At 44.0% G+C, this 23,469-nt stretch overlaps 1 protein-coding gene across 1 annotated transcript; it reads left to right on the top strand.

Annotated features, from left to right (window-relative positions):
* Positions 1 to 793: 793 nt before the first annotated feature.
* Positions 794 to 4,651, top strand: LOC119297932 (protein ACCELERATED CELL DEATH 6-like). Its single transcript, XM_037575516.1, has 3 exons — positions 794 to 1,438; positions 2,331 to 2,881; positions 3,739 to 4,651. The coding sequence occupies exons 1-3, from the start codon at positions 799 to 801 to the stop codon at positions 4,426 to 4,428; spliced, it is 1,881 nt and encodes a 626-aa protein (XP_037431413.1). The 5' UTR covers positions 794 to 798; the 3' UTR covers positions 4,429 to 4,651.
* Positions 4,652 to 23,469: the final 18,818 nt, after the last annotated feature.

Genomic DNA, 23,469 nt, shown 5'->3' with positions numbered 1-23,469 from the left:
GTTCACGGCGTACGTGTACACAAGCCGAGTACTTTGTGTTTGTCGTGTGCCCTTCAGGGCATACTTAGCTTATGTGGAGGTAAGCCGTGAGCCCATGGTTTAGCACTCGGCTTACGTTATCGTACCAGGCAACGTGTATTTTTCCTTTAGTGTGCAGAGTGGCCGAGGGTTACAACCTCATTTTCCAAAGAATATAAAAAAGGAATCTTGAAGTGCCCAAGCTAAGTATCCAATTAGCGGCTAGCTCAGGAGATTATAAAATCTGTGGCAGCAGAACCAAGGAAGGCTTTCATTCTTGATATATGCTCAAAGGACAGGAAAAAGAAAAGGAAAAGGAAAAGAAAAGGGAGCAGGAATGCCTTGCCGGTGACCAATTCCAATCGAGATGCCTACATTTCACCGGCCGCCCCCCAAAGCTAAACAGGAGGCAAAGAAATTCGTTAGTTCTGTACGACAATGAATTGGAAACGATGAGAAGAGAACACATCGATCATCTCAAGTGCGTTCAAGCTAAGTATCCATCTCAGTGCATGCAAATGAGTACTTATGGTCGATGCCAATGCAAAGTTTACACGCCTGGTCTACTATATATTTTTGAAGGCACGTAGAATTAATTTAAATCTACTTTGCCACTGCATGCCCTAACTATATATATGTACACACGTAAGTAACTAGATGACAAGTAGTGCGTGTGCTATCAATCGAGAATTAATACACTGCACTAGTAGTAGTACGCACATACATATCATGGGGTCGCAGAACAAAATGCGAGCTTCCGAGTCAGCCCGTGAGTTGCTGATGATGGCCGCTCGGGAGGGCGATTCGGCGCGATTGAATCATCTTCTGGGCAACCACGATGCAACTGTGGTTGTGCCCATGCCTGAAGTCGTCGTCAACATTCATGACATCGACTCCCTCACCGTCAGCAGGGTGGAGGACTCGGTTCTCCATGTGGTTGCGGCCTCGGCCCGTGGAGACAACGCTGAGTTTCTGGAGAGCGCAAGTGTGATCCACAGCAAGGCCAAGCACCTCCTAGACGCCAGCAATAGCAAGGGTGACACGCCCTTGCATTGCGCAGCCAGAGCTGGGAGGATCAAAATGGTCTCTCACATCATCTATCTGGCGACGGCGGAGGAGGGCGGCGACGCAAGGGTGAAGGCTGTGCTGAGAAAGCAGAACAAGAAAGGCGAGACGGCCCTCCATGAGGCCCTTCGCTTGGCCGACAGGAAGATGGCCAGGGCAATGGTTGACACGCTAATGGAGGTCGATGCAGAATTGGCTCGCCTCCCGATTGCTAAGCGCACCTCGCCATTGTACCTAGCTGTCTCGCTGGGACGCGATGATATAGCAGAGCTGCTGTATTCAAAAGACAAGGAGCTGTCCTACTCTGGACCAGATGGACAAAACGTATTGCATGTTGCGGTTCTCAGGAGCCAAGGTGCGTGTTATTCTTCTTAGTTGCTAATACATGCATGGTTTTTGTTTCCATTATCAGTAATACGTACTAACATTAGAAACATTCTTATGGCCACGTTATGCAAGCGTTTTCAGATCCAGCATCTCCTCAAAATAATACTCATCCAAAGAAATAACCTTGGATCCCTTTAAAAATTTAAATATTGAATTGAAATTTATGTAGGGTGTCTATAACAAATAAGAAAATGCACGTCAATTTCTGAGTCTTGTGATGTCATAGATGAATTAATTTGATTCTGTTTTGGATTAGATACCAATTCTAAGACTATCACAGCCATACAAACTTTCAATTACTGAACCTATGGATATCAGGCAAAATTCTTATGGTTAGTACATATCATGAAATATCTAACATATTCCGGCGGCCATCGAAATCACAGTTTTTCATGAGCCAAACTCCGGCTACTTCATTAGCAAATTTAAATTGGCAAATAAACTATATATATTTATTGATAAAAAATTCATAGCTTTGAATTAGAAAGATCTCTTTCATTTGAAACCGGGAACAACTTCGAACTTAATGTTGGCAAGTCTCAATTTGAAGTAGCAAAAATTCAACTAGGAATTTGGATCTACTTTCGACTCAATTTCCTGAAGTTTCAATTGGAAATGCCAACATTCAACTCACTTCCAAACAAGAATTTGGGCACCTTTCAACTCAGTTTCAACTTCTCACTTCCTGCACCGGGCAAAGATGCGATTGGAGTCGATCAACATTATGCCTATTTATCTCAATACATACTGTTTTATTTACTCAAGATATACTCAGCAAGGGTCTTGATCGTGGGTTCCAGTGTTTGTTTTTGGTCACACTGTCCTTATCCCTCTATCTGTTGGCCCTATTATGATTGTAGGGATGACAAACAAGCTACTAGAATGGAACATGGACCTCTGCAAACAAGGTGACCAACGCAATGGAAGTACGCCTCTACACTTTGCAGCATCATGTGGGTTTGATCAAGCGGTCGCATCACTGATAAATGCTGACAAATATTCAGCATATCGGCCTGACAACACAGGATCATTTCCCATACACGTAGCAAGCAAAGCCAGTGTAGTTCGTGTCTTGTTGGAGAAGTGCCCAGACTGCCTTGAACTACAAGACGCCCAGGGCAGAACCTTCCTCCATGTTGTCATCCGTGACAAAAAAGGCACTCTATTTCGTTTTGTTTCTGGTCTTTTTCGTGCAAGCCATCAGGTGTTGAGGTTTGCATCGATCATGGATATGCATGACAATGAAGGTAACACATGCTTACACCTTGCTGTCCTGGCTGGGAGCGTACCGACTTTACATTGCTTACTGGGAAACAAGGAAATCCAGATGAACTTACCAAATAATAATGGGCAAACTGCACTAGATCTCGCACTGCACAAAAGGCCCAAAGGCAGTGTTCATTTTGGGTTGGTATGTATATCTATCTTACTTTGTGTTTCTAACAGAATAAAGGGCAAGATCGGCATTTTCTTCCATTTAGTATGCCAGAGTTATAACAGCTTATATAATATCATATGCACTTCTGTGAGATAAAAGTAAATTAAATGTTTGGTAACCAATACAAAAATTTAAATGCTTTCAAATATATGCAAATTCAAGATTAAGACTTCAAAATAATCTTAGAGCTAAAAGGTATCAGTACAGAGAAATTCCACGCTTAGGGACCTAGAATGAACTTTACCCATTATTATGTCTAGAGATAGTGTTAGATAAGCACATTTTTGTGGTCATAATCATAGAGGACCCTAGGTTTTTGGCTAGTATAGTTCACAAAAGAGGATACGAGTCCTTGTCATTTTAGCACCACTATAAAGGAGGTACATGCACCGTCAGTTAAAAGAACTTGTAAATGTGTAAAATATTAACATGAGGTTGCCATGATGTAACAATAATCATCTATGCAATTATGATTGCAGAACTAGTAAAAAGGGGCACTCCTGATGATAAATGGAACAATAAAGAACTTAGCAAATCCATCCTTATCTTGTCACGACACCGTCAAGTCTGCTGCGAGCATATATATCATGGAGATTCTCTCCTTCCCTTTGCACAGTGACCTCCACCCCAATGCTGTCAAGCTATTATTCCATTAGGGTTGGATTTTGTGAAATTATACAACAATACAATTGATGGTTAAAAACCACTAGCCATGAAACCAGGGTTTTTTGTAACTATGATGATAAAATGTAGGGGAAATTTACAGTTTTTTTACTTCGTCCATAATAGGTTATTCTTCCTTCATTTAATGTTGAGACTCATTTTTTCAGGATTCGTGGTATCAGATACACTCTCTTCTAGTAGCTACTGGTGCCAAATACGGTGCTCACCTTAAAGAACATGGCCCTATACTAAATGAGAAGGAGGAAGAAGACAAGATTAACGGTTACACACCAACCATTGGCATTGTATCAGCCCTCCTCGTAACGGTTTCATTCACAGCAGCTTTCACCGTACCAGGTGGGTACAGAGGCGAAGATGCTCAACAAAAAGGTGGCACGCCAGTGCTCGCACAGAACTACTCTTTTGTGGTGTTCATCGTGGCCAACAATCTAGCATTGCTTTGCTCCGCCCTTTCCCTTGCAAGCCTCATGTATGCTGGATTTACCAGCATCGATCTCAGGATACGCTCGAAAGCCTTTGTCCTCTCCATCGTATTCCTAAACAGCTCAGGCCGAAGTATGGTAGCTGCATTTTCAGTTGGCATATACGCGGTGTTGGCTCCGGTCGCCCGCACAGTTGCTCTTATTACAATGGCATGCAGCACTATCATGCTGCTTGACATCGGTTGGTTTGTGTACATGGCAACTGCAGCACAATTGGTGCATTTTAATAGGCTGCGTATGAGACAATGCTTCAGGTTTGCGCTTACAATGGTAGCCACTCTCCTGGTGTCGCTCTGGCCGTACGCAATAACTGTCAGTATCTTAATATATACCAGAATCTATGGAATCCACTGAGCCTTGGTTAAGCGGCCGAGCTTGAAGCCAAACTCGATCAACAAAGTTGACACCTCAACTACCCTTGTTCATAATGGTATTGTATTATTCAGTCCACATGAGGAATTCCCAGCTTGGCTTCAATCCCTACCTTCATCACCACCCTATGTTTGATGTCGGCTATTCAAGAAAAGAAGGACATTATCTTTCCTTTTGGCAGGTTCAAGCGCGTGAAGTATATATATCAGAGTTGTTAGACTATGTATAGCTTCTGTACTTATGTACGTATTGTAACACAACCATTATATATAATGAGATAAGCCACCCTTAGAGGGTTGCGTTGGTTCCCCAAAACTTATTGTCTTACATGGTATCACGCTAGGTTACGATCGATTCCGCTTCTAAACCCTAATACCCGCACCGCCGCCGCAGCCGCCGCCGCCTTCACCGCAGCCGCCGCGCCACCGATCGCGCCGCCGCCATGTCGAGCGCCGCCACCACCGGTTCCACTGCTGCGGGCTTCCTCCCGGCCTCTCTTGCGGCTCTGCTCAACCTCCCGCTCGATGCCGTCTTCGTTCCGGCTCCGATCGGGACAAGGAGCATCGGCTCCGTCTTCTCCACGCCGCCGGCGCCCTCGCTTGGGCGTGACCTCGTAGTCCACACCGCGGCGCCGCCGTCCACTGCGGACTCCGCAGGCGTCGTCCCGCCGCTCCTGCCGCAAGCGGATCACACCGCCCCGCTGGCGGGGTTGGCGGCGTCCGCCCCGGCCGCGGGCCTTGCGGCGTCCGAACCGGCCGCGAGCTTTGCGGCGCCCGCCCTGGCTGCGGTCCCGCCTCCTCCCGCATCGGCTTCGGTGCCTCTGGCTGCCTCCATGGTGTTTGCACCCCAGCCAGCCTCCTCGATGGGATCGTCTTCGCCGCCGCCGTTTCACTTCGGTCATCTCATCACCATCAAGCTCTCCGCCGACAACTACATCTTCTGGCGTGCGCAGGTTCTCCCGCTCTTGGGGAGTCACTACCTGCTAGGCTACGTCGACGGATCGCTTCCCTGCCCACCCGCGCTGGTAGACAGCGTGCACGGTCCGGTCTACAATCCGGCCCATCGCGTCTGGACGGGGCAGGACCAGGCGAACCTCTCCTCCATCCAGGGGTCGCTCTCGCCGGCAGTTGCCGGCCTTGTTGTCTTCGCGAAGACGTCTCATGAGGCCTGGACCATCCTTGAGCGCACCTTTGCAGCGCAGTCCCAGGCTCGTGTCTCTGCACTTCGTCGTCAGCTTGGAGAGTGTCAGAAGCTTGACTCCACTGCCACTGAGTTCTACAACAAGGTCAAGGGCCTCGCCGACACATTGGCCTCCATTGGACAGCCCCTCATCGACTCCGAGTTCAACTCGTTTATTGTCAATGGTCTTGATGAGGAGTATGATGCCTTAGTCGAGATCATCAACGAGCGGGGTAACTCGACACCCATGCTGGCACACGAGGTTTTCTCTCGGCTCCTTCTCACTGAGCAATGGGTCGAGACTCGCCGCACCAGGGGCACTGGCTCCCTCTCGGCCAACGCCGCCACCAAGGGTGGCCGCTCTTCTTCATCACCCCGGTCTCCCTTGGGGCTGCCACCGTCGCCCGCCTTGGCCCCCCACCTATTGCGACCTTACCGGGGGCTGGCGGTCCACGTGTGTGTCAGCTTTGTGGCCGCGATGGGCACTGGGCCTCCAAGTGTCATAAGCGCTTCCAGCGAAGCTTCCTTGGTCTTGGCAATGACGGCAAAGATACACGCAACAATGCCCGTCAGGTCGCCATGGCTGATCGTCCCGCGCCGCAGAAGCAACAGGGACACACTCAGTCCTACTCCATCGATCCACACTGGTACATGGACTCTGGGGTGACAGAGCATCTGACCAGCGAGATGGGGAAGCTTCACACTCGTGAACCCTATCATGGCTCCGACAAGATCCACACCGCCAATGGAGCAGGTATGCACATCTCTCATATTGGTCAAGCATCTCTTCTCACTAGACATGCCAATAGGAATCTTCAGCTTCGCAATGTTCTTCGAGTTCCATCTGTGACCCGTAATCTTCTTTCAGTTCCTAAACTCACACGTGATAATAATGTGCTTTGTGAATTTCACCCTTTTGATCTTTTTATTAAGGATCGGGGCACGAGGGACATTCTTCTTAGTGGGCGGTTGTGCCAGGGCCTCTACCGTCTGGAGCATCCTGGCGTCGCTCGCGTTTTCAGTGGAGTTCGGGTCTCTCCGTCACAGTGGCATGCTCGTCTTGGTCACCCGGCCACACCTATTGTCCGTCATATTTTGCGTCGTCATGAGCTTCCTAGTTTGTCTAGTAATAAAGATGTAGCAGTGTGTGATGCTTGTCAGCAGGGGAAGAGTCATCAACTTCCTTTTTCGGAGTCCAGTCGTGAGGTGAAACATCCTTTAGAACTTGTGTTTTCAGATGTATGGGGTCCTGCTCAGACTTCTGTCAATGGTCATAATTACTATATCAGTTTCGTTGATGCTTATAGTCGCTTTACCTGGCTTTACCTTATTAAACGCAAATCTGATGTGTTTGATATTTTTGTTCAGTTTCAAAAACATGTTGAACGTCTTCTCAAGCACAAAATTATTCATGTCCAGTCGGATTGGGGGGGCGAGTATCGCAACCTCAACTCTTTCTTTCAGTCGCTTGGGATAGCTCATCGTTTAGCATGTCCACATACACATCAGCAGAATGGTTCAGTCGAACATAAGCATCGTCATATTGTTGAAGCTGGTCTTACTCTTTTGGCCCATGCATCTGTTCCGTTTCGGTTTTGGAGTGATGCTTTTACCACTTCATGCTTTCTCATCAACCGTACTCCTACTCGTGTTTTAAACATGAAGACTCCCATTGAGGTTCTCCTTAATGAACAACCTGATTATACCTTTCTCAAGGTATTTGGGTGTGCTTGCTGGCCGCATCTTCGTCCATATAACAAGCGCAAGCTTGAGTTTCGTTCTAAGAAGTGTGTTCTTTTTGGCTATAGCTCTCTTCATAAAGGTTACAAATGTCTTCATGTTCCCACTAATCGTGTCTATATATCTCGGGACGTCGTGTTTGATGAGCATGTTTTTCCCTTTGCCAACCTTCCTGTGTCTACTGTCGAACCACCATCCCTGCATTCATCCTCTGTTGCTTCTGACCAATTTGATGATGTTGCATACTCTCCTTTGCTGTTACCTAACCATGGTGCAGGAACCGGACGTGGAGCTCGTTTGGAGCTGTTGGAGGATTCACCATCATCATCGTCGTCTTCTGGTGGGCACGTCGATCGCCCTATGTTGCATGGCGTCGATTCGCGTGCACATGCATGGTCACCCGACGAGCCCGTCGCGCCGATCATCTCCACTGCTCGGTCCGCTACGCCAGCGATCGCCGAGTTTCCAGCGGCTCGGCCTTTTTCGCCAGCGGCCGCCGAGTCGCCCGCGGCTCGGCCCGTCACGCCGTCTTCGCCTGCGGCTCGGCCCGTCATGCCGTTTTCGCCCGCGGCTCGGGTCCTCACGTCGCCTTCATCCGCGGATCGGCCCGCGACACCGTCCGCGCCACGGCCCACTATGCCGAGCTCGCCAACGACCCGGTCTGTGATGCCGGAGTCGCCAGCTGCTTCGTCTGCTCTGCCGGTTTCGCCGGTGGGCCGGCCTTCTTCGTCGACCGAGTCCGAGGCTACCGTGACTGGCTCCTCGTCACCGGCTGACTCGTCAACGTCGCCGTCCTCCAGCCCGTTGCAGGCTGCTCCGTCGACCTCGGTGGTTCCTGTGTCCCGACCACATACACGCAGTCGCAGTGGCATTTTCAAACCTAAGGAACGTAAGGATGGTACGGTTGCTTGGTTGGCTGCTTGTTTTGCTGCTGCTGTTGCGGATCCATCTTCTGAGCCTCGCTCATATCAGGCTGCCCTGCGCATTCCACATTGGCGAGAGGCTATGGAGCAGGAGTTTCATGCTCTTCTTCGTAACAAGACATGGACTCTCGTTCCTCCACCACCACGGGTAAATGTTATTGACTCAAAATGGGTATTCAAAGTGAAGAAGCATTCGGATGGATCTATTGAGCGTTACAAAGCGCGACTTGTTGCTCGCGGTTTTCGGCAGCGTCATGGTCTTGACTATGAGGACACCTTCAGTCCTGTCGTCAAGCCTACCACTATTCGGCTTCTTCTCTCCATTGTTGTTTCTCGTGGTTGGTCACTTCGTCAACTTGATGTGCAGAATGCTTTTCTACATGGATTTTTGGAGGAAGAGGTTTATATGAAACAGCCGCCTGGTTTCTCTGATCCTGATCGTCCTGACTATATCTGTTGTCTTTCCAAAGCACTATATGGTTTAAAGCAAGCTCCTCGTGCCTGGCATGCCCGCCTTGCCTCTGCCCTTCGTGCTCATGGGTTTGTGCCGTCCACTGCTGACACTTCATTATTTCTTCTACAAAAGCCAGAAGTCACTATGTATCTTTTGGTATATGTCGATGATATTATCCTTGTCAGCTCTTCTCAGTATGCTGCTAATGCTCTTGTCTGCTCTCTTGGTGCTGATTTTGCGGTCAAAGATCTTGGGAAGCTTCACTACTTTCTTGGAGTTGAGGTCACTTCTCGTGCTACTGGTCTTGTCCTTACGCAGAAGAAGTACTCCTTGGAGTTGTTACAAAGAGCTGGCATGCTGAAGTGCAAACCGACCACCACACCTATGTCGTCTACCGACAAGATAACAGCTGTTGATGGTGAGCTTTTGTCTCCTGCGGATGCCACAGAGTACAGGAGCATTGTTGGTGGACTTCAGTACTTGACGATCACGAGACCAGATATCTCTTATGCTGTTAACAGGGTTTGTCAGTATCTTCAGGCTCCCAGAGATACTCATTGGGCTGCTGTTAAACGCATTCTTCGTTATGTTCAGTTCACCCTGACATTTGGTATGCATATTCGGCCGACTTCCTCTCGGGTCCTTTTGGCCTTCTCTGATGCAGATTGGGCTGGTAGCCCAGATGACAGGCGATCCACGGGGGGTTATGCAGTATTCTTTGGCTCTAATTTGATCGCCTGGAGTGCTCGGAAACAGGCTACTGTGTCACGTAGCAGTACTGAAGCTGAGTACAAGGCTGTGGCTAATGCTACTGCAGAGATTATTTGGGTGCAGTCTTTGCTTCAGGAGTTGGGTTTGTCTCAACCACAGCCTCCTATTCTTTGGTGTGATAACATCGGTGCTACATACCTTTCTGCAAATCCAGTATTTCATGCCCGAACGAAACACATTGAAGTTGACTATCACTTTGTACGGGAACGTGTATCGCAGAAGCAACTCCAGATCAAGTTTATCTCATCTAAGGATCAACTTGCAGACATCTTCACTAAGCCTTTACCGCTGCCACAGTTTGAGGCTTGTAGGCGCAATCTTACCCTTCTCAGTTCTTTAGAAAGTGGCTAAGATTGAGGGAGGGTGTTAGACTATGTATAGCTTCTGTACTTATGTACGTATTGTAACACAACCATTATATATAATGAGATAAGCCACCCCTAGAGGGTTGCGCTGGTTCCCCAAAACTTATTGTCTTACAAGAGTTATCCTTCAATATTTATTTATCAGTCAATGCACACCACCCCGTGTTAGTGTGTGAGGCAACCAAACGTTGCCTGAGAACAAGTAGGAGAAATTTAATTATGGCGATGGTGAGCCAACCAACTGTTATTCATACTGGTGCATCTTTCTAGTAATTTCAAATGTGTTCTTGATCTGTTGTTATGGTAAAAATTGTTATAAATGTCAGAGATAAATGATCGTCAGTTAAGCAATGATTCAGACCCCGCTTCTCAGTTTTTCCTGCATGAAACGCTCCATGAAATCCATTCCAAAAAATTAGATGGAGTAATTTTTAAGGTGGATTTCAAGAAAGCGTACGATAAGATCAAATGGCCATTTCTCCAACAGTCTTTGCGTATGAAAGGTTTTCATGAAGCCTGACGCCGACAGGTTGAATCATTTACGCAAAAAGGTAGTGTGGAAATTAAAGTAAATGACGACATAGGTCATTATTTCCAGACACATAAAGGCCTAAGACAAGGATATTCGATGTCCCCTATCTTGTTTAACATTGTGGTGGATATGTTAGCAATTTTGATACGAAGGGCTAAGGAAAATGGTCAAGTAGGTGGATTGGTACCTCATCTTGTTGATGGAGGTGTTTCCATACTTCGGTACCCTGATGATGTGATCATCTTTATGGAGCATGACTTGGCCAAGGCGAGAAATATGAAGCTGGTGTTATGCCTATTTGAACAATTGACCGGGTTAAAGATTAACTTTAATAAGAGCGAGTTGTTCTGTTTTGGTAGAGCCAAAGACGAACAGGAGGCTTATAGGCAATTGTTTGGGTGCGAGTTGGGAGAGTTACCTTTCTCTTACCTCGGTATTCCAATCCACCATCGTAGGCTGACAAACAGAGAATGGAAGTGCATCGAGGATAGATTTGAGAAGAAACTGAGTTGCTAGAAGGGTAAGCTCATGTCATATGGAGGCCGATTAATTCTGATTAACTCGGTGCTCATAAGTATGCCTATGTTTCTCCTCTCGTTCTTTGAGGTCCCAGTTGGTGTTCGGAAGAGACTGGACTTCTATCGATCGCGGTTCTTTTGGCAGAGTGATGAGCTTAAAAGAAAATACAGTCTTGCTAAATGGGATATCCTCTGTAGACTGAAAGACCAAGGGGGTCTTGGTATAGAGAACCTCGAAGTTAAGAACAGATGCCTTCTTAGCAAGTGGCTGTGAAAGCTCTCATCGGAGCATGATGCCATGTGGGCTCAAATCCTTCGCAGCAAGTACCTTGAGACCAAAACGTTGTCCCAGGTTACAGTCAGGCCGACTGATTCACCTTTCTGGAAAGGACTGATGAAAGTCAAACAATCTTTATTTAATAGGATGATGTTTGTTATTGGCAACGGTAATAGCCCACGTTTCTGGGAGGATACTTGGCTCGGCGAGACACCCTTGGACATCCAATATCCGTCTTTGTATCGTATTGTTCAAAGACGTGAGGTGTTCGTAGCTTCGGTATTTCAAACTATCCCCCTTAATATTCAGTTCCGACGGACGCTGGTGAGCAACCGTTGGGAGGAATGGCTCCGTCTAGTTAGGAGACTGATGGAGGTTCAGTTTTCCCAACAACTCGATAAATTACGCTGGAAACTGACTAAGTCTGGAGTATTCACAGTTAAATCGATGTACATCGATGTTATTAATTCGAACTCCATTCCTACTTCCAAGCATGTTTGGGATGTCAAAGTTCCTTTAAAAATAAAAGTGTTTATGTGGTTTGTCCATAAACAAGTTATTTTAACCAAGGACAATTTGATAAAGCGTAATTGGACAGGACCTACTAGGTGTAGTTTCTGTGATCAGGATGAAACAATCAAACACCTCTTTTTTGATTGCCCGTTGGCCAAAGTCCTTTGGTAGACGGTTCACATTGCTTTTAATATCAAACCACCGAATTCTGTTAACGCGTTATTTGGGACATGGCTGAATGGGATTGAGCCTGACTTAGCGAAACACATTCGGGTTGGGGTTTGCGCTTTGCTGTGGACTATCTGGACTTGCAGAAATGATTTGGTTTTTAACAGAATATCATGTATTCATATTTTGCAGGTTATATTCCGAACTACGACACTGATCCGTTCATGGTCGCTACTCACTCCGACGGAGGCCAGGGAGCATTTGGTTACTGGATCTTTCCGCTGAGAGATGGTAGCTCGGGATATCTTCAACCGGTTTGGATGGCGGTCATGTAATAGGATAGGCATCTAGTTTACCTATCTATTTATAACCAGCCGGTTGTGGCGTCTTATTTTGGCTAGTTGATGTTTCTAGCCTTTTATGGCTCTGTGTGAGCTTTCTTTGTTTTTTTTATTTTTTGGAGACCTTGGAACCTTGTTGACACTACTTTTTTTTTGGTTAATAAGATGGCCGTATGCATCATTCTGATGCAGAGGCCGGGGACTCCCCCATTTTCGAGAAAAAAAATGAATAGTATCATAGAAACTCAGAGAAGGTTACTGAAGATCAGATGATATGATCATCATAGAAATTCGTCATGTGCACTATATAACAAGGTTTGTCCGGCTCCGGTGAGGGAGAGACGATGACGGAGGCGCGCCTTCGACTCGCTCCAGTACTTGTAGTCGTTGCTAGGTGGTCTATGAATCTGATTGTAATTTTTATTACCTCTGATGTTCTTTGTACTGACATAATTGAAAATAAATAGATTGAAAGTTTGAAAAATAAAACACGGTAGAGATTACCAGGGCCTACCGGTGCGCCTTTTGAAAATGCTACCGATTCTCATGCCATGAAGGAGATTTCTAAAACGCCTCCAAACCTCTTACAACAAATAACAAAATAGTAAAATCACTAATTAAAGAGTACTTTTTGCAAAGAAAACTTCCACCTTTTCAGGTTGTGACAAGCGGCGTACTGTATGTGCGTCACTTGTCGCAACACACGTGTGTTTTCCCTTTTTTCATACATCCGTTTATTCAAAATGTTTTATCTATTAAACCGTGTATTAAAATCTTGAACCGTTTTTACTGTTAGATTACTTACGTCAGGATTTTCAAAATTAGATTCCGGATAGATAGGTTTCGAGAACTTTTTCCATGAAAAAGCCGAACCAGAAGCACGTATTTTTTCCCTTTCTGAAGAGTCACAACTATGCCTCACGCGGAAACAAATTTGTGCTTTCATGAGAAGCAAATCCGTGCCTCTCGCGAAAGAAAAAAAACATGATTTTTTCCTTCCGAGAGGCACGACTATATCTCTCACGGAAGCAAATCCACGCCTCCACGAGAAATAAATTTATGCTTCTAGCGGGAGGAAAGAACAAAGAAAACATTTTCCCCCTTTTTTGAGAGTCACGACTGTGCTTGCCGCAGAAGCAAATCCGTGCCTCGACAAGAAATAAATATGTGCCCCTCGCGGAAGGAAAAAACACGTTTTTTCTTCATTTTTCTAGAGGCACGAGTATGCCTCTCGCGGGGAAAAAAATTATATGAGACTAGGTCTCACGGTTAGCAGGTGAGACCTGTCCTGATGGATGACACGTGGCATTCACAAATCACAAAGCATCTAATCTCTCTCCCCCCTGATTTTAAGTGGGGGGTGGGGGTGATTTGTGAATGCCATGTGTCATCCATCAGGATGGGTCTCGCATGAGACCTGGTCTCATAGAATTCTTTTCCCTCTCGCGGAGGCAAATCCGTGCCTTCACGAGAAGTAAATCCGTACCTCACGGAAGGAAAAAAGGCGGTGTTCCCCTTCTCTGAAAAGAACGAGTGTGCCTCTCATGGAAGCAAATTGATGACTCCACGAGAAATAAATTTATGCCTCTTGCCGAAGAAGAAAAAGGAAAAGACATTTTTTTGCTTTTTCGTAAGCCACTAGTGTGACTCTCACGAAAGTCTCATTCTAGATTATACCATTTTCACTTCCGTAAGAGTCTTAGAGAGTTCTTACTTCTTACAAGGTACTACGCGGCTCTCGTTTTAAACAGGAAATTTTTCTGCTCACTAAGCGATATATTGGACTAAATAAATTGATGATCCATGATTGAAGACTAAACGCGAAAATCTATTACCTACCAATAGAGGAAGGATTGTTTCTGCCCGTCCGTCGTGCGTGCGGAAAGCCGCCTGCCTTTTATGAAAATCAACCCGGAGTCCAGTTTTAATTCAGATTTTTTTTATTTTGCAGAAAAGCCCTTGATGTTTCTGTTAATTAACCCCAAATCCAGTTTTAGTCAGATTTTTGCATTTGCAGAAACCCCCTGATGTTTCTGTTAATCAACCTGCAGTCCATATCAAATCCTTTTTGTAAATATCCTTATCTATTAAACTATAGCTCAAAATTTAACATCTTATATATGAAATCTGATTATAAAAAGTGTACAATCTAAATATGATGTTATTTTAAATGTTAATCATTTTTAAAATGCTATTTAGGGTGCAACCTTAATCAGTAGCGCATGATCAGTCTTTTTTCATACCGGTGCAGCTCCAGATTGGAAATGAACACCTCGACAAAACCTGATTGGAAGCAAAAAAAACCATCTATAACCACGCATGCATGCCTTATCAGTAAAAATATATATTTCTCATCTTATTGAGAGAGAGAGACGCCTTAGGATTGATCATATTCAATCGCTTTGTGATTGTGTAACCACTAAGGACACTGCAAGGGTTGGATAGAGGATAAGCGGAAACACAGATGGGATGTCATGAGTTGAAATAAAGGGCTTTGAACTATTGCGGTCTTGAATCATGATTATTGGATTAGGGATGTGTGGTATTCTCTTTTTGGTTTTGATCGGGCATGTAATCCAGCGCTGGTGTGATCCGGCACGCGATATGTGCTGGACTTTATTTGAATTTTAAATTGCCCTTTACTGACAGACATATAAAGGATAGCTTTGGATGGCTGGCTCCCGCGTCATTGTCCGTGGACTGATCCCCTCTTTGTGGACGAATGTGGGTCAACGTTGGAAATGACCTTGCCGTATCTCCCATGCAATTGGCAGCAGAAAGTGAACATATGTGCATTGGTTGTGCATTTACTTCTTTCTTTACATAAGTTTAGTGTCTGTTGTTATTTGCATGGATTCTTCTGCATGGTAACTGGAAGCTGTATGAAAAATATTATATTGATATTGAAGTTACTTCGTATTTCATGTGAACTGACAATGACGCAAGATGTTGAAACAATACATGTCTTGTGAATTTTTTTTTCATTTATGTAGGTATTATGCACTGATATGGTCGTAAACTCGTAATGGATGTTTGATAACCCACAAGTATAGGGGATCGCAACAGTTTCCGATGGTAGAGTATTCAACCATTCGACACAAGGGGAGCCAAAGAATATTCTCAATTATTAGCAGCTGAATTGTCAATTCAACCACACTTGGAAACCTAATATCTGCAGCAAAGTATTTAGTAGCAAAGTAATATGATAATAGTGGTAACGATAGCAAAGTAATATTTTTGGGTTTTGTAGTGATTGTAACAATATCAACGAAAAAGTAAATAAGCGAAGAACACTATATGAAAAACTTGTAGGCAATGGATCGGTGATGGAGAATTATGTCGGATGCGATCGATCATGTAACAGTTATAACATAGGGTGGCACAGAACTAGCTACAGTTCATCAATGTAATGTAGGCCTGTATTTCGAATATAGTCATACGTGCTTATGGAAAAGAACTTGCATGACATCTTTTGTCCTACCCTCCCGTGGCAGCGGGGTCTATTGGAAACTAAGGGATATTAAGGCCTCCTTTTAATAGAGTACCGGACCAAAGCATTAACACATAGTGAATACATGAACTCCTCAAACTATGCTCATCACCGGGAGTGGTCCCGATTATTGTCACTTCGGGGTTGCCGGATCATAACACATAGTAGGTGACTATAGACTTGCAAGATAGGATCAAGAACTCACATATATTTATGAAAACATAATAGGTTCAGATCTAAAATCATGGCACTCGGGTCCTAGTGACAAGCATTAAGCATTGCAAATCATAGCAACATCAATCTCAGAACATAGTGGATACTAGGGATCAAACCCTTAACAAAACTAACTCGATTACATGATAAATCTCATCCAACCCATCACCGTCCAGCAAGCCTACGATGGAATTACTCACGCACGGCGGTGAGCATCATGAACTTGGTGATGGAGGAAGGTTGATGATGACGATGGCGACGGATTCCCCTCTCCGGAGCCCCGAACGGACTCCAGATCAGCCCTCCCGAGAGAGTTTAGGGCTTGGTGGCGGCTCCATATCGTAAAACGTGATGAATCCTTCTCTCTGATTTTTTCTCCCCGAGCACGAATATATGGAGTTGGAGTTGAGGTCGGTAGAGCGTCAAGTGGCCCACGAGGCAGGGGGCGCGCCCAGGGGGTAGGCATGCCCCCACCCTCGTGGACAGGGTGTGGGCCCCCTGATGTGGATCTTTCTTCCAGTATTTTTATATATTCCAAAAATAATCTCCATTGATTTTCAGGTCATTCCGAGAACTTTTATTTCTGCACAAAAATAACATCATGGCAATTCTGCTAAAAACAGCGTCAGTCCGGGTTAGTTCCATTCAAATCATGCAAGTTAGAGTCCAAAACAAGGGCAAAAGTGTTTGGAAAAGTAGATATGACGGAGACGTATCAATATTTTGTTGTAATCTTGATCAGACAAAGAGAAGCTTTAAGTGTTTTCTTTTCTCCACACAAGGGAGATTCTTTTGATTGAACAAGTTGTGAAAGCTCTTGAGCAAGAGGCATATTCAGTTTTGATCTCGCCCTGTGGGCGTTGGGCGTGGTGTCATGGTGCGGTGAGAAGTATGTCTATGTGGATACCAGGTCCTCCATGAGAGTGCTACTGCTACCAAATATCACATGATTCCTCTATGGGTATTATAGAACAAATGGTGCGACTTGAGCTACGTTGGGTTCTTTCTGACATCATCTACCGTGGAAGGATGAATGGACGAAGGAGTCAACTCTCATTGAATTAGTTTGGTTGGTTGTGGGCATGATCACATGATGTAGAAGCTGGTAGCATTCCTATTTTTTTAAATAATACTCCCTCTGTTCCCAAATATCAGTTTTTCTAGAGATTTCACCAAGTGATTACATACGAAGCAAAATAAGTTAATCTATACTCTAAAATATGCCTACATACATCTAGTGGCGGAGCCAGGATTGGACCAAGCCCCGGGCCCAAAAAAATCACCGCGAGGGAAAATCTTAACGCCCATAAGGGTTTTAGCTACCTTAAAAGATACCCCATACAAAATATGGCTCGGTTGCATTAAAAATTTATAATTTAAACTCAATGCTTAACAATACAACGAAATAGATAAAAACTTGAAAGAACAATACATGATAAAAAAGAGTACCAAATCAATGGTTTGCTTCACCAATGCCTTGCATAACCTCATCAACAGTGGAAGAAGAGTCAACACCTTCAAGGCATAAAAAGGAAAATATCATAAGAGAAGGCATAAACATCAAGTGGAACAATTACCATTGATACATATTAAAAACGTACCACTTCGACGAGGTAAGAGCCCTTTGCGAGACCTATATGATTGAAAGCGATGCACAATATCATCATCATCAATAGTTGCAAATACATCTCGCTCAATATAGCACACCATCCCATAATTCAGCCAATCATCACTCATGCTATTCCTCAACTCAGTCTTGATAATACTCATTGCCGAGAAAGCTCTTTCCATTGACGCGGTTGCAACAGGAAAAATCAATGCCAACTCAATGAGGCGATATACCAAAGGAAAATAATGTGTCTACCAGTCTGAACCATCTTCACATCAAGATTACCAAGGTCATTACAACTCACAAAATCTGGATTAGCTCTCACATCAACGATGAATGTTCCAAGCTGGTTTCTAAGGACAAAAGAAATCTCATATGTGGAGAAGTCATTAGCATACAACTTAGCAAGTTCAACAAGTTTGTCTTCATCGAAATTAGCAAATGAGTTCCTTGGATCAAGACATGCAATGCATCTTAACAATTGAGTAGATCTCTCAGCAAAGCGGTTATTTAACTCAGTAATAACTTGGTCATGCACAACATTGAACAATTCATATCTGAAGCGATGATAGTAAGTTACCATTTGACCACCACGCCCCCTTGAACGACCTCGAGCAGGAATTGTATCATCCAAGTTAGGCAATATAATGTTATGTTTAACACAAAATTCATTCGTCTCTTCCAAGAGTTGATCCCAACCATTTTCCCTTATATCTTGAAGTTTCTGCAATGCGACACCAATCAAACTCACTTCAAGAACAATGTTTTCATCTTTCCTTTGCAAACACTGTGACAACTCATTAGTTTTGCCCAATAGATTGATCATAAGATGCAACATGAAAACAAATTCAAAGCTTTCCATCTGAGAAATCAAGCCACCTGTTGTGCTTCTTTGTGTTAAATTTTCTGCATCATCATGAATGTTCTCAACACTTGCAAAACTGATTTCCACATAGTTAGAAATCGACACAAAGTTTTATGATGTGTGCCCCACCGTGTATCCCCGGGTCGAACAAGATTCGTTGCTTGATTTTTTCCTCTTCCTGAAAAAATCTCTCCTGACTCCAATTGGCTTACAATATTTTCATGTTGTTGTTGGGCTAGTCCATCATGTCTCTTACAGGAAGAATTGACGGTGTTGAGGATCAAAGTTATGTGGTTGAAGAAATCCGTTACAGAGGAACAACACTTGGCCACAGCAACAACCACGAACTGCAATTGATGGGCAACGCAATGGATATAAAATGCATAAGGATTTTCATCTTGTATTAACTTTTGCAACCCACGAAATTTCCCTCTCATGTTAGAAGCTCCATCATACCCTTGCACTCTCAATTTAGACATAGACAAGCCATGCTGAAGAAACATACCATCCAAAGCAGCCTTTAGAGAAGCTGCCCTTTGCTACCTCTTGAGCACTGTGTTGGTTTTCCCCGAAGAGGAAGGGATGATGCAGCAAAGTAGCGTAAGTATTTCCCTCAGTTTTTGAGAACCAAGGTATCAATCCAGTAGGAGGCTACGCGCGAGTCCCTCGTCCTGCACAAAACAAATAAATCCTCGCAACCAACACGGACAGGGGTTGTCAATCCCTACACAGCCACTTACGAGAGTGAGATCTGATAGATATGATAAGATAATATTTTTGGTATTTTTGTGATAAAGATGCAAAGTAAAATAAAGGCAAAGTAAAAAGGCAAAGGAAATAACTAAGTAGTAGGAGATTAATATGATAAAGATAGACCCGGGGGCCATAGGTTTCACAAGTGGCTTCTCTCGAGAGCATAAGTATTCTATGGTGGGTGAACAAATTACTGTTGAGCAATTGACAGAATTGAGCATAGTTATGAGAATATCTAGGTATGATCATGTATATAGGCATCACGTCCGAGACAAGTAGACCGACTCCTGCCTGCATCTACTACTATTACTCCACTCATCGACCGCTATCCAGCATGCATCTAGAGTATTAAGTTAAAAACAGAGTAACGCCTTAAGCAAGATGACATGATGTAGAGGGATGGACTCATGCAATATGATGAAAACCCCATCTTGTTATCCTCGATGGTAACAATACAATACGTGCCTTGATGCCCCTACTATCACTGGGAAAGGACACCGCAAGATTGAACCCAAAGCTAAGCACTTCTCCCATTGCAAGAAAGATCAATCTAGTAGGCCAAATCAAACTGATAATTTGAAGAGACTTGCAAAGATAACCAATCATACATAAAAGAATTCAGAGAAGATTCAAATATTGTTCAGACTTGATCATAAACCCACAATTCATCGGTCTCAACAAACACACCGCAAAAATAAGATTACATCGAATAGTTCTCCACAAGAGAGGGGGAGAACATTGTATTGAGATCCAAAAAGAGAGAAGAAGCCATCTAGCTAATAACTATGGACCCGTAGGTCTGAGGTAAACTACTCACACTTCATATGAGAGGCTATGGTGTTGATGTAGAAGCCCTCCATGATCGATGCCCCCTCCGGTGGAGCTCCGGAACAGGCCCCAAGATGGGATCTCGTGGATACAGAAAGTTGCGGCTCCGTATCTGATCGTTTGGGGGTACGTAGGTATATATAGGAGGAAGGAGTACGTCGCTGGAGCAACAGGGGGCCCACGAGGGTGGAGGGCGCGTCTAGGGGGGTAGGCGCGCCCCTACCTCGTGGCCTCCTCTTTTGTGTCTTGATGTAGGGTCCAAGTCTCTCGGGTCTTGTTTGTTGAGAAAATCACGTTCCCGAAGGTTTCATTCCGTTTGGACTCCGTTTGATATTCCTTTTCTTCAAAACCCTAAAACAGGCAAAAAAAAACAGCAATTCTGGGTTGGGCCTCCGGTTAATAGGTTAGTCGCAAAAATAATATAAAAGTGGATAATAAAGCCCAATAATGTCCAAAACAGTAGATAATATAGGATGAAGCAATCAAAAATTATAGATACGTTGGAGACGTATCAAGCATCCCCAAGCTTAATTCTTGCTCGTCCTCGAGTATGTAAATGATAAAAACAGAATTTTGATCGGAGTGCTACTTGGCATAATTTTAATGTAATTCATCTTAATTGTGGTATGAATATTCAGATCCGAAAGATTCAATAAAAAAGTTTAATATTGACATAAAAATAATAATACTTCAAGCATACTAATAAAGCAATTATGTCTTCTCAAAATAACATGGCCAAAGAAAGTTATCCCTAGAAAATCATATAGTCTGGCTATGCTCCATCTTCAGCACATAAAATATCTAAATCATGCACAACCCCAATGATAAGCCAAGCAATTGTTTCATACTTTTGACATTCTCAAAACTTTTTCAATTTTCACGCAATACATGAGCGTGAGCCATGGACATAGCACTATAGGTGGAATAGAACGGTGGTTGTGGAGAAGACAAAAGGGGGGAAGATAGTCTCACATCAACTAGGCATATCAACGGGCTATGGAGATTCCCATCAATAGATATCAATGTGAGTGAGTAGGGATTGCCATGCAACGGATGCACTAGAGCTATAAGTATATGAAAGCTCAAAAAAAACTATGTGGGTGTGCATCCAACTTGCTTGCTCATGAAGACCTAGGGCGATTTGAGGAAGCCCATCATTGGAATATACAAGCCATGTTCTATAATGAAAAATTCGCACTAGTATACGAAAGTGACATAACGAGAGACTCTCTATCATGAAGATCATGGTGCTACTTTGAAGCACAAGTGTGCTAAAAGGATGGTAACATTGTCCCTTCTCTCTTTTTCTCTCATCATTTTTTTTATTTGGGCCTTTTCTCTTTTTTTCTTTTTATGGCCTCTTTTTTTTTCTTTTTTTTTGTCCGGAGTCTCATCCCGACTTGTGGGGGAATCATAGTCTCCATCATCCTTTCCTCACTGGGACAATGCTCTAATAATGATGATCATCACACTTTTATTTTTCTTACAACTCAACAATTACAACTTGATACTTAGAACAAAATATGACTCTATATGAATGCCTCCGGAGGTGTACCGGGATATGCAATGACTCATGAGTGACATGTATGAAAGAATTATGAACGGTGGCTTTGCCAAAAATACGATGTCGACTACATGATCATGCTAAGCAATATGACAATGATGGAGTGTGTCATAATAAACGGAACGGTGGAAAGTTGCATGTCAATATATCTCGGAATGGCTATGGAAATGCCATAATAGGTAGGTATGGTGGCTGTTTTGAGGAAGGTATATGGTGGGTGTATGATACCGGCGAAAGGTGCGCGGTATTAGAGAGGCTAGCAAAGGTGGAAGGGTGAGAAAAGTGCGTATAATCCATGGACTCAACATTACTCATAAAGAACTCATATACTTATTGCAAAAATCTACAAGTTATCAGAGAAAAGTATTACACGCATGCTCCTAGGGGGATAGATTGGTAGGAAAAGACCATCGCTCGTCCCCGACCGCCACTCATAAGTAAGACAATTAAAAAATAAATCATGCTCCGACTTCATCACATAACGGTTCACCATACATGCATGCTACGGGAATCACAAACTTTAACACAAGTATTCTTCAAATTCACAACCACTCAACTAGCACAACTTTAATATCACCATCTTTATATCTCAAAACAATTATCAAGCATCAAACTTCTCATAGTATTCAACACACTCATAAGAAAGTTTTATTATTAATCTTGTATACCAAGCATATTAGGATTTTAAGAAAATTACCATGCTATTTAAGACTCTCAAAATAATCTAAGTGAAGCATGAGAGATCAATAGTTTCTATAAAAAAATCCACCACCGTGCTCTAAAAGATATAAGTGAAGCACTAGAGCAAAACTATATAACTCAAAAGATATAAGCGAAGCACATAGAGTATTCTAACAAATTCCAAATCATGTATGGCTCTCTTGAAAGGTGTGTACAGCAAGGATGATTGTGGTAAAATAACAAATAAAGACTTAAATCATACAAGACACTCCAAGCAAAACACATATCATGTGGCGAATAAAAATATAGCTCCAAGTAAAGTTACCGATAGAAGTAGACGAAAGAGGAGATGCCTTCCGGGGCATCCCCAAGCTTTGGCTTTTAGGTGTCACATCCCTAGTTCTGGTATGACCTAGGCTAGCCCTTCATGTTTGCATCATGTTTAAATTCCATTAAAATTTGAAATGGGGATTTGTGAAACCCTCAGAATCATTTCTGAAAATGACCCAAGTAAAAATTGCTCCAAAAGGGTCCAAGAAAATGCTCATGTTGCTCTCTGAAAATATTGGACAGAGATAAAAATCAAATCAATATTTTTAAGATCTCGGAAGTATTTATTTTGGGCATTTGGAATTAATGTAGTAATTATTTGCTTTGAATATATATCATTATATATATATAATTTTGTCCAAAAATTATGCCAGTTGTTGAGGAGCTCTGGAATAATACCATTAGCCCCTACAAAAACTGGCATAAGAAAATAAAATGGTTTAGTATTTTATTTAAACCAAACAAATGTCAGAAAAATAGAAAAGAAAACAAAAAAAGGAAAGCCTACCTGTGCTTACCTGCGGGCTGGCACTGTGCAGCCGGCCTGGCCCAGCGGCCCAGCAGGCCGGCCCAGCCGACTGGCACTGCCAGTCGTCCCCTTCCTCGCGCCAAGAGGACAGGGGCACGCGCTCGCCGCGCGCGAGCACACGCCGGCCACCTCCTGCTTCCCCGCTCGCCGCTGGAGGCACCCGACGACGCCACGCACTCCCCCAAACCTCTCTCACTCTCCCCCCGTGCTTCCCCCTCTTCTCTGGTCCCCTTCCACCTCGCACCCGAGCGGAGCGCAGCGCGCCGACGAGCACCACCGCAGCCACCGTGCTCCCCTTGCCCCTCTGCCCTGTCCAACGGGTCTTCCTCGACGCCATGAAGCACCAAGACGAAGCACGCACCCACAGGACACCTGAAACG

Source organism: Triticum dicoccoides, chromosome 5A (genome assembly GCF_002162155.2).
Source record: "Triticum dicoccoides isolate Atlit2015 ecotype Zavitan chromosome 5A, WEW_v2.0, whole genome shotgun sequence".
In the NCBI taxonomy this organism is placed as follows: Eukaryota; Viridiplantae; Streptophyta; class Magnoliopsida; order Poales; family Poaceae; genus Triticum; species Triticum dicoccoides.
The sequence above is the reverse complement of the archived record's forward strand: the minus strand, read 5'-3'. Positions and strand labels throughout refer to the sequence as shown.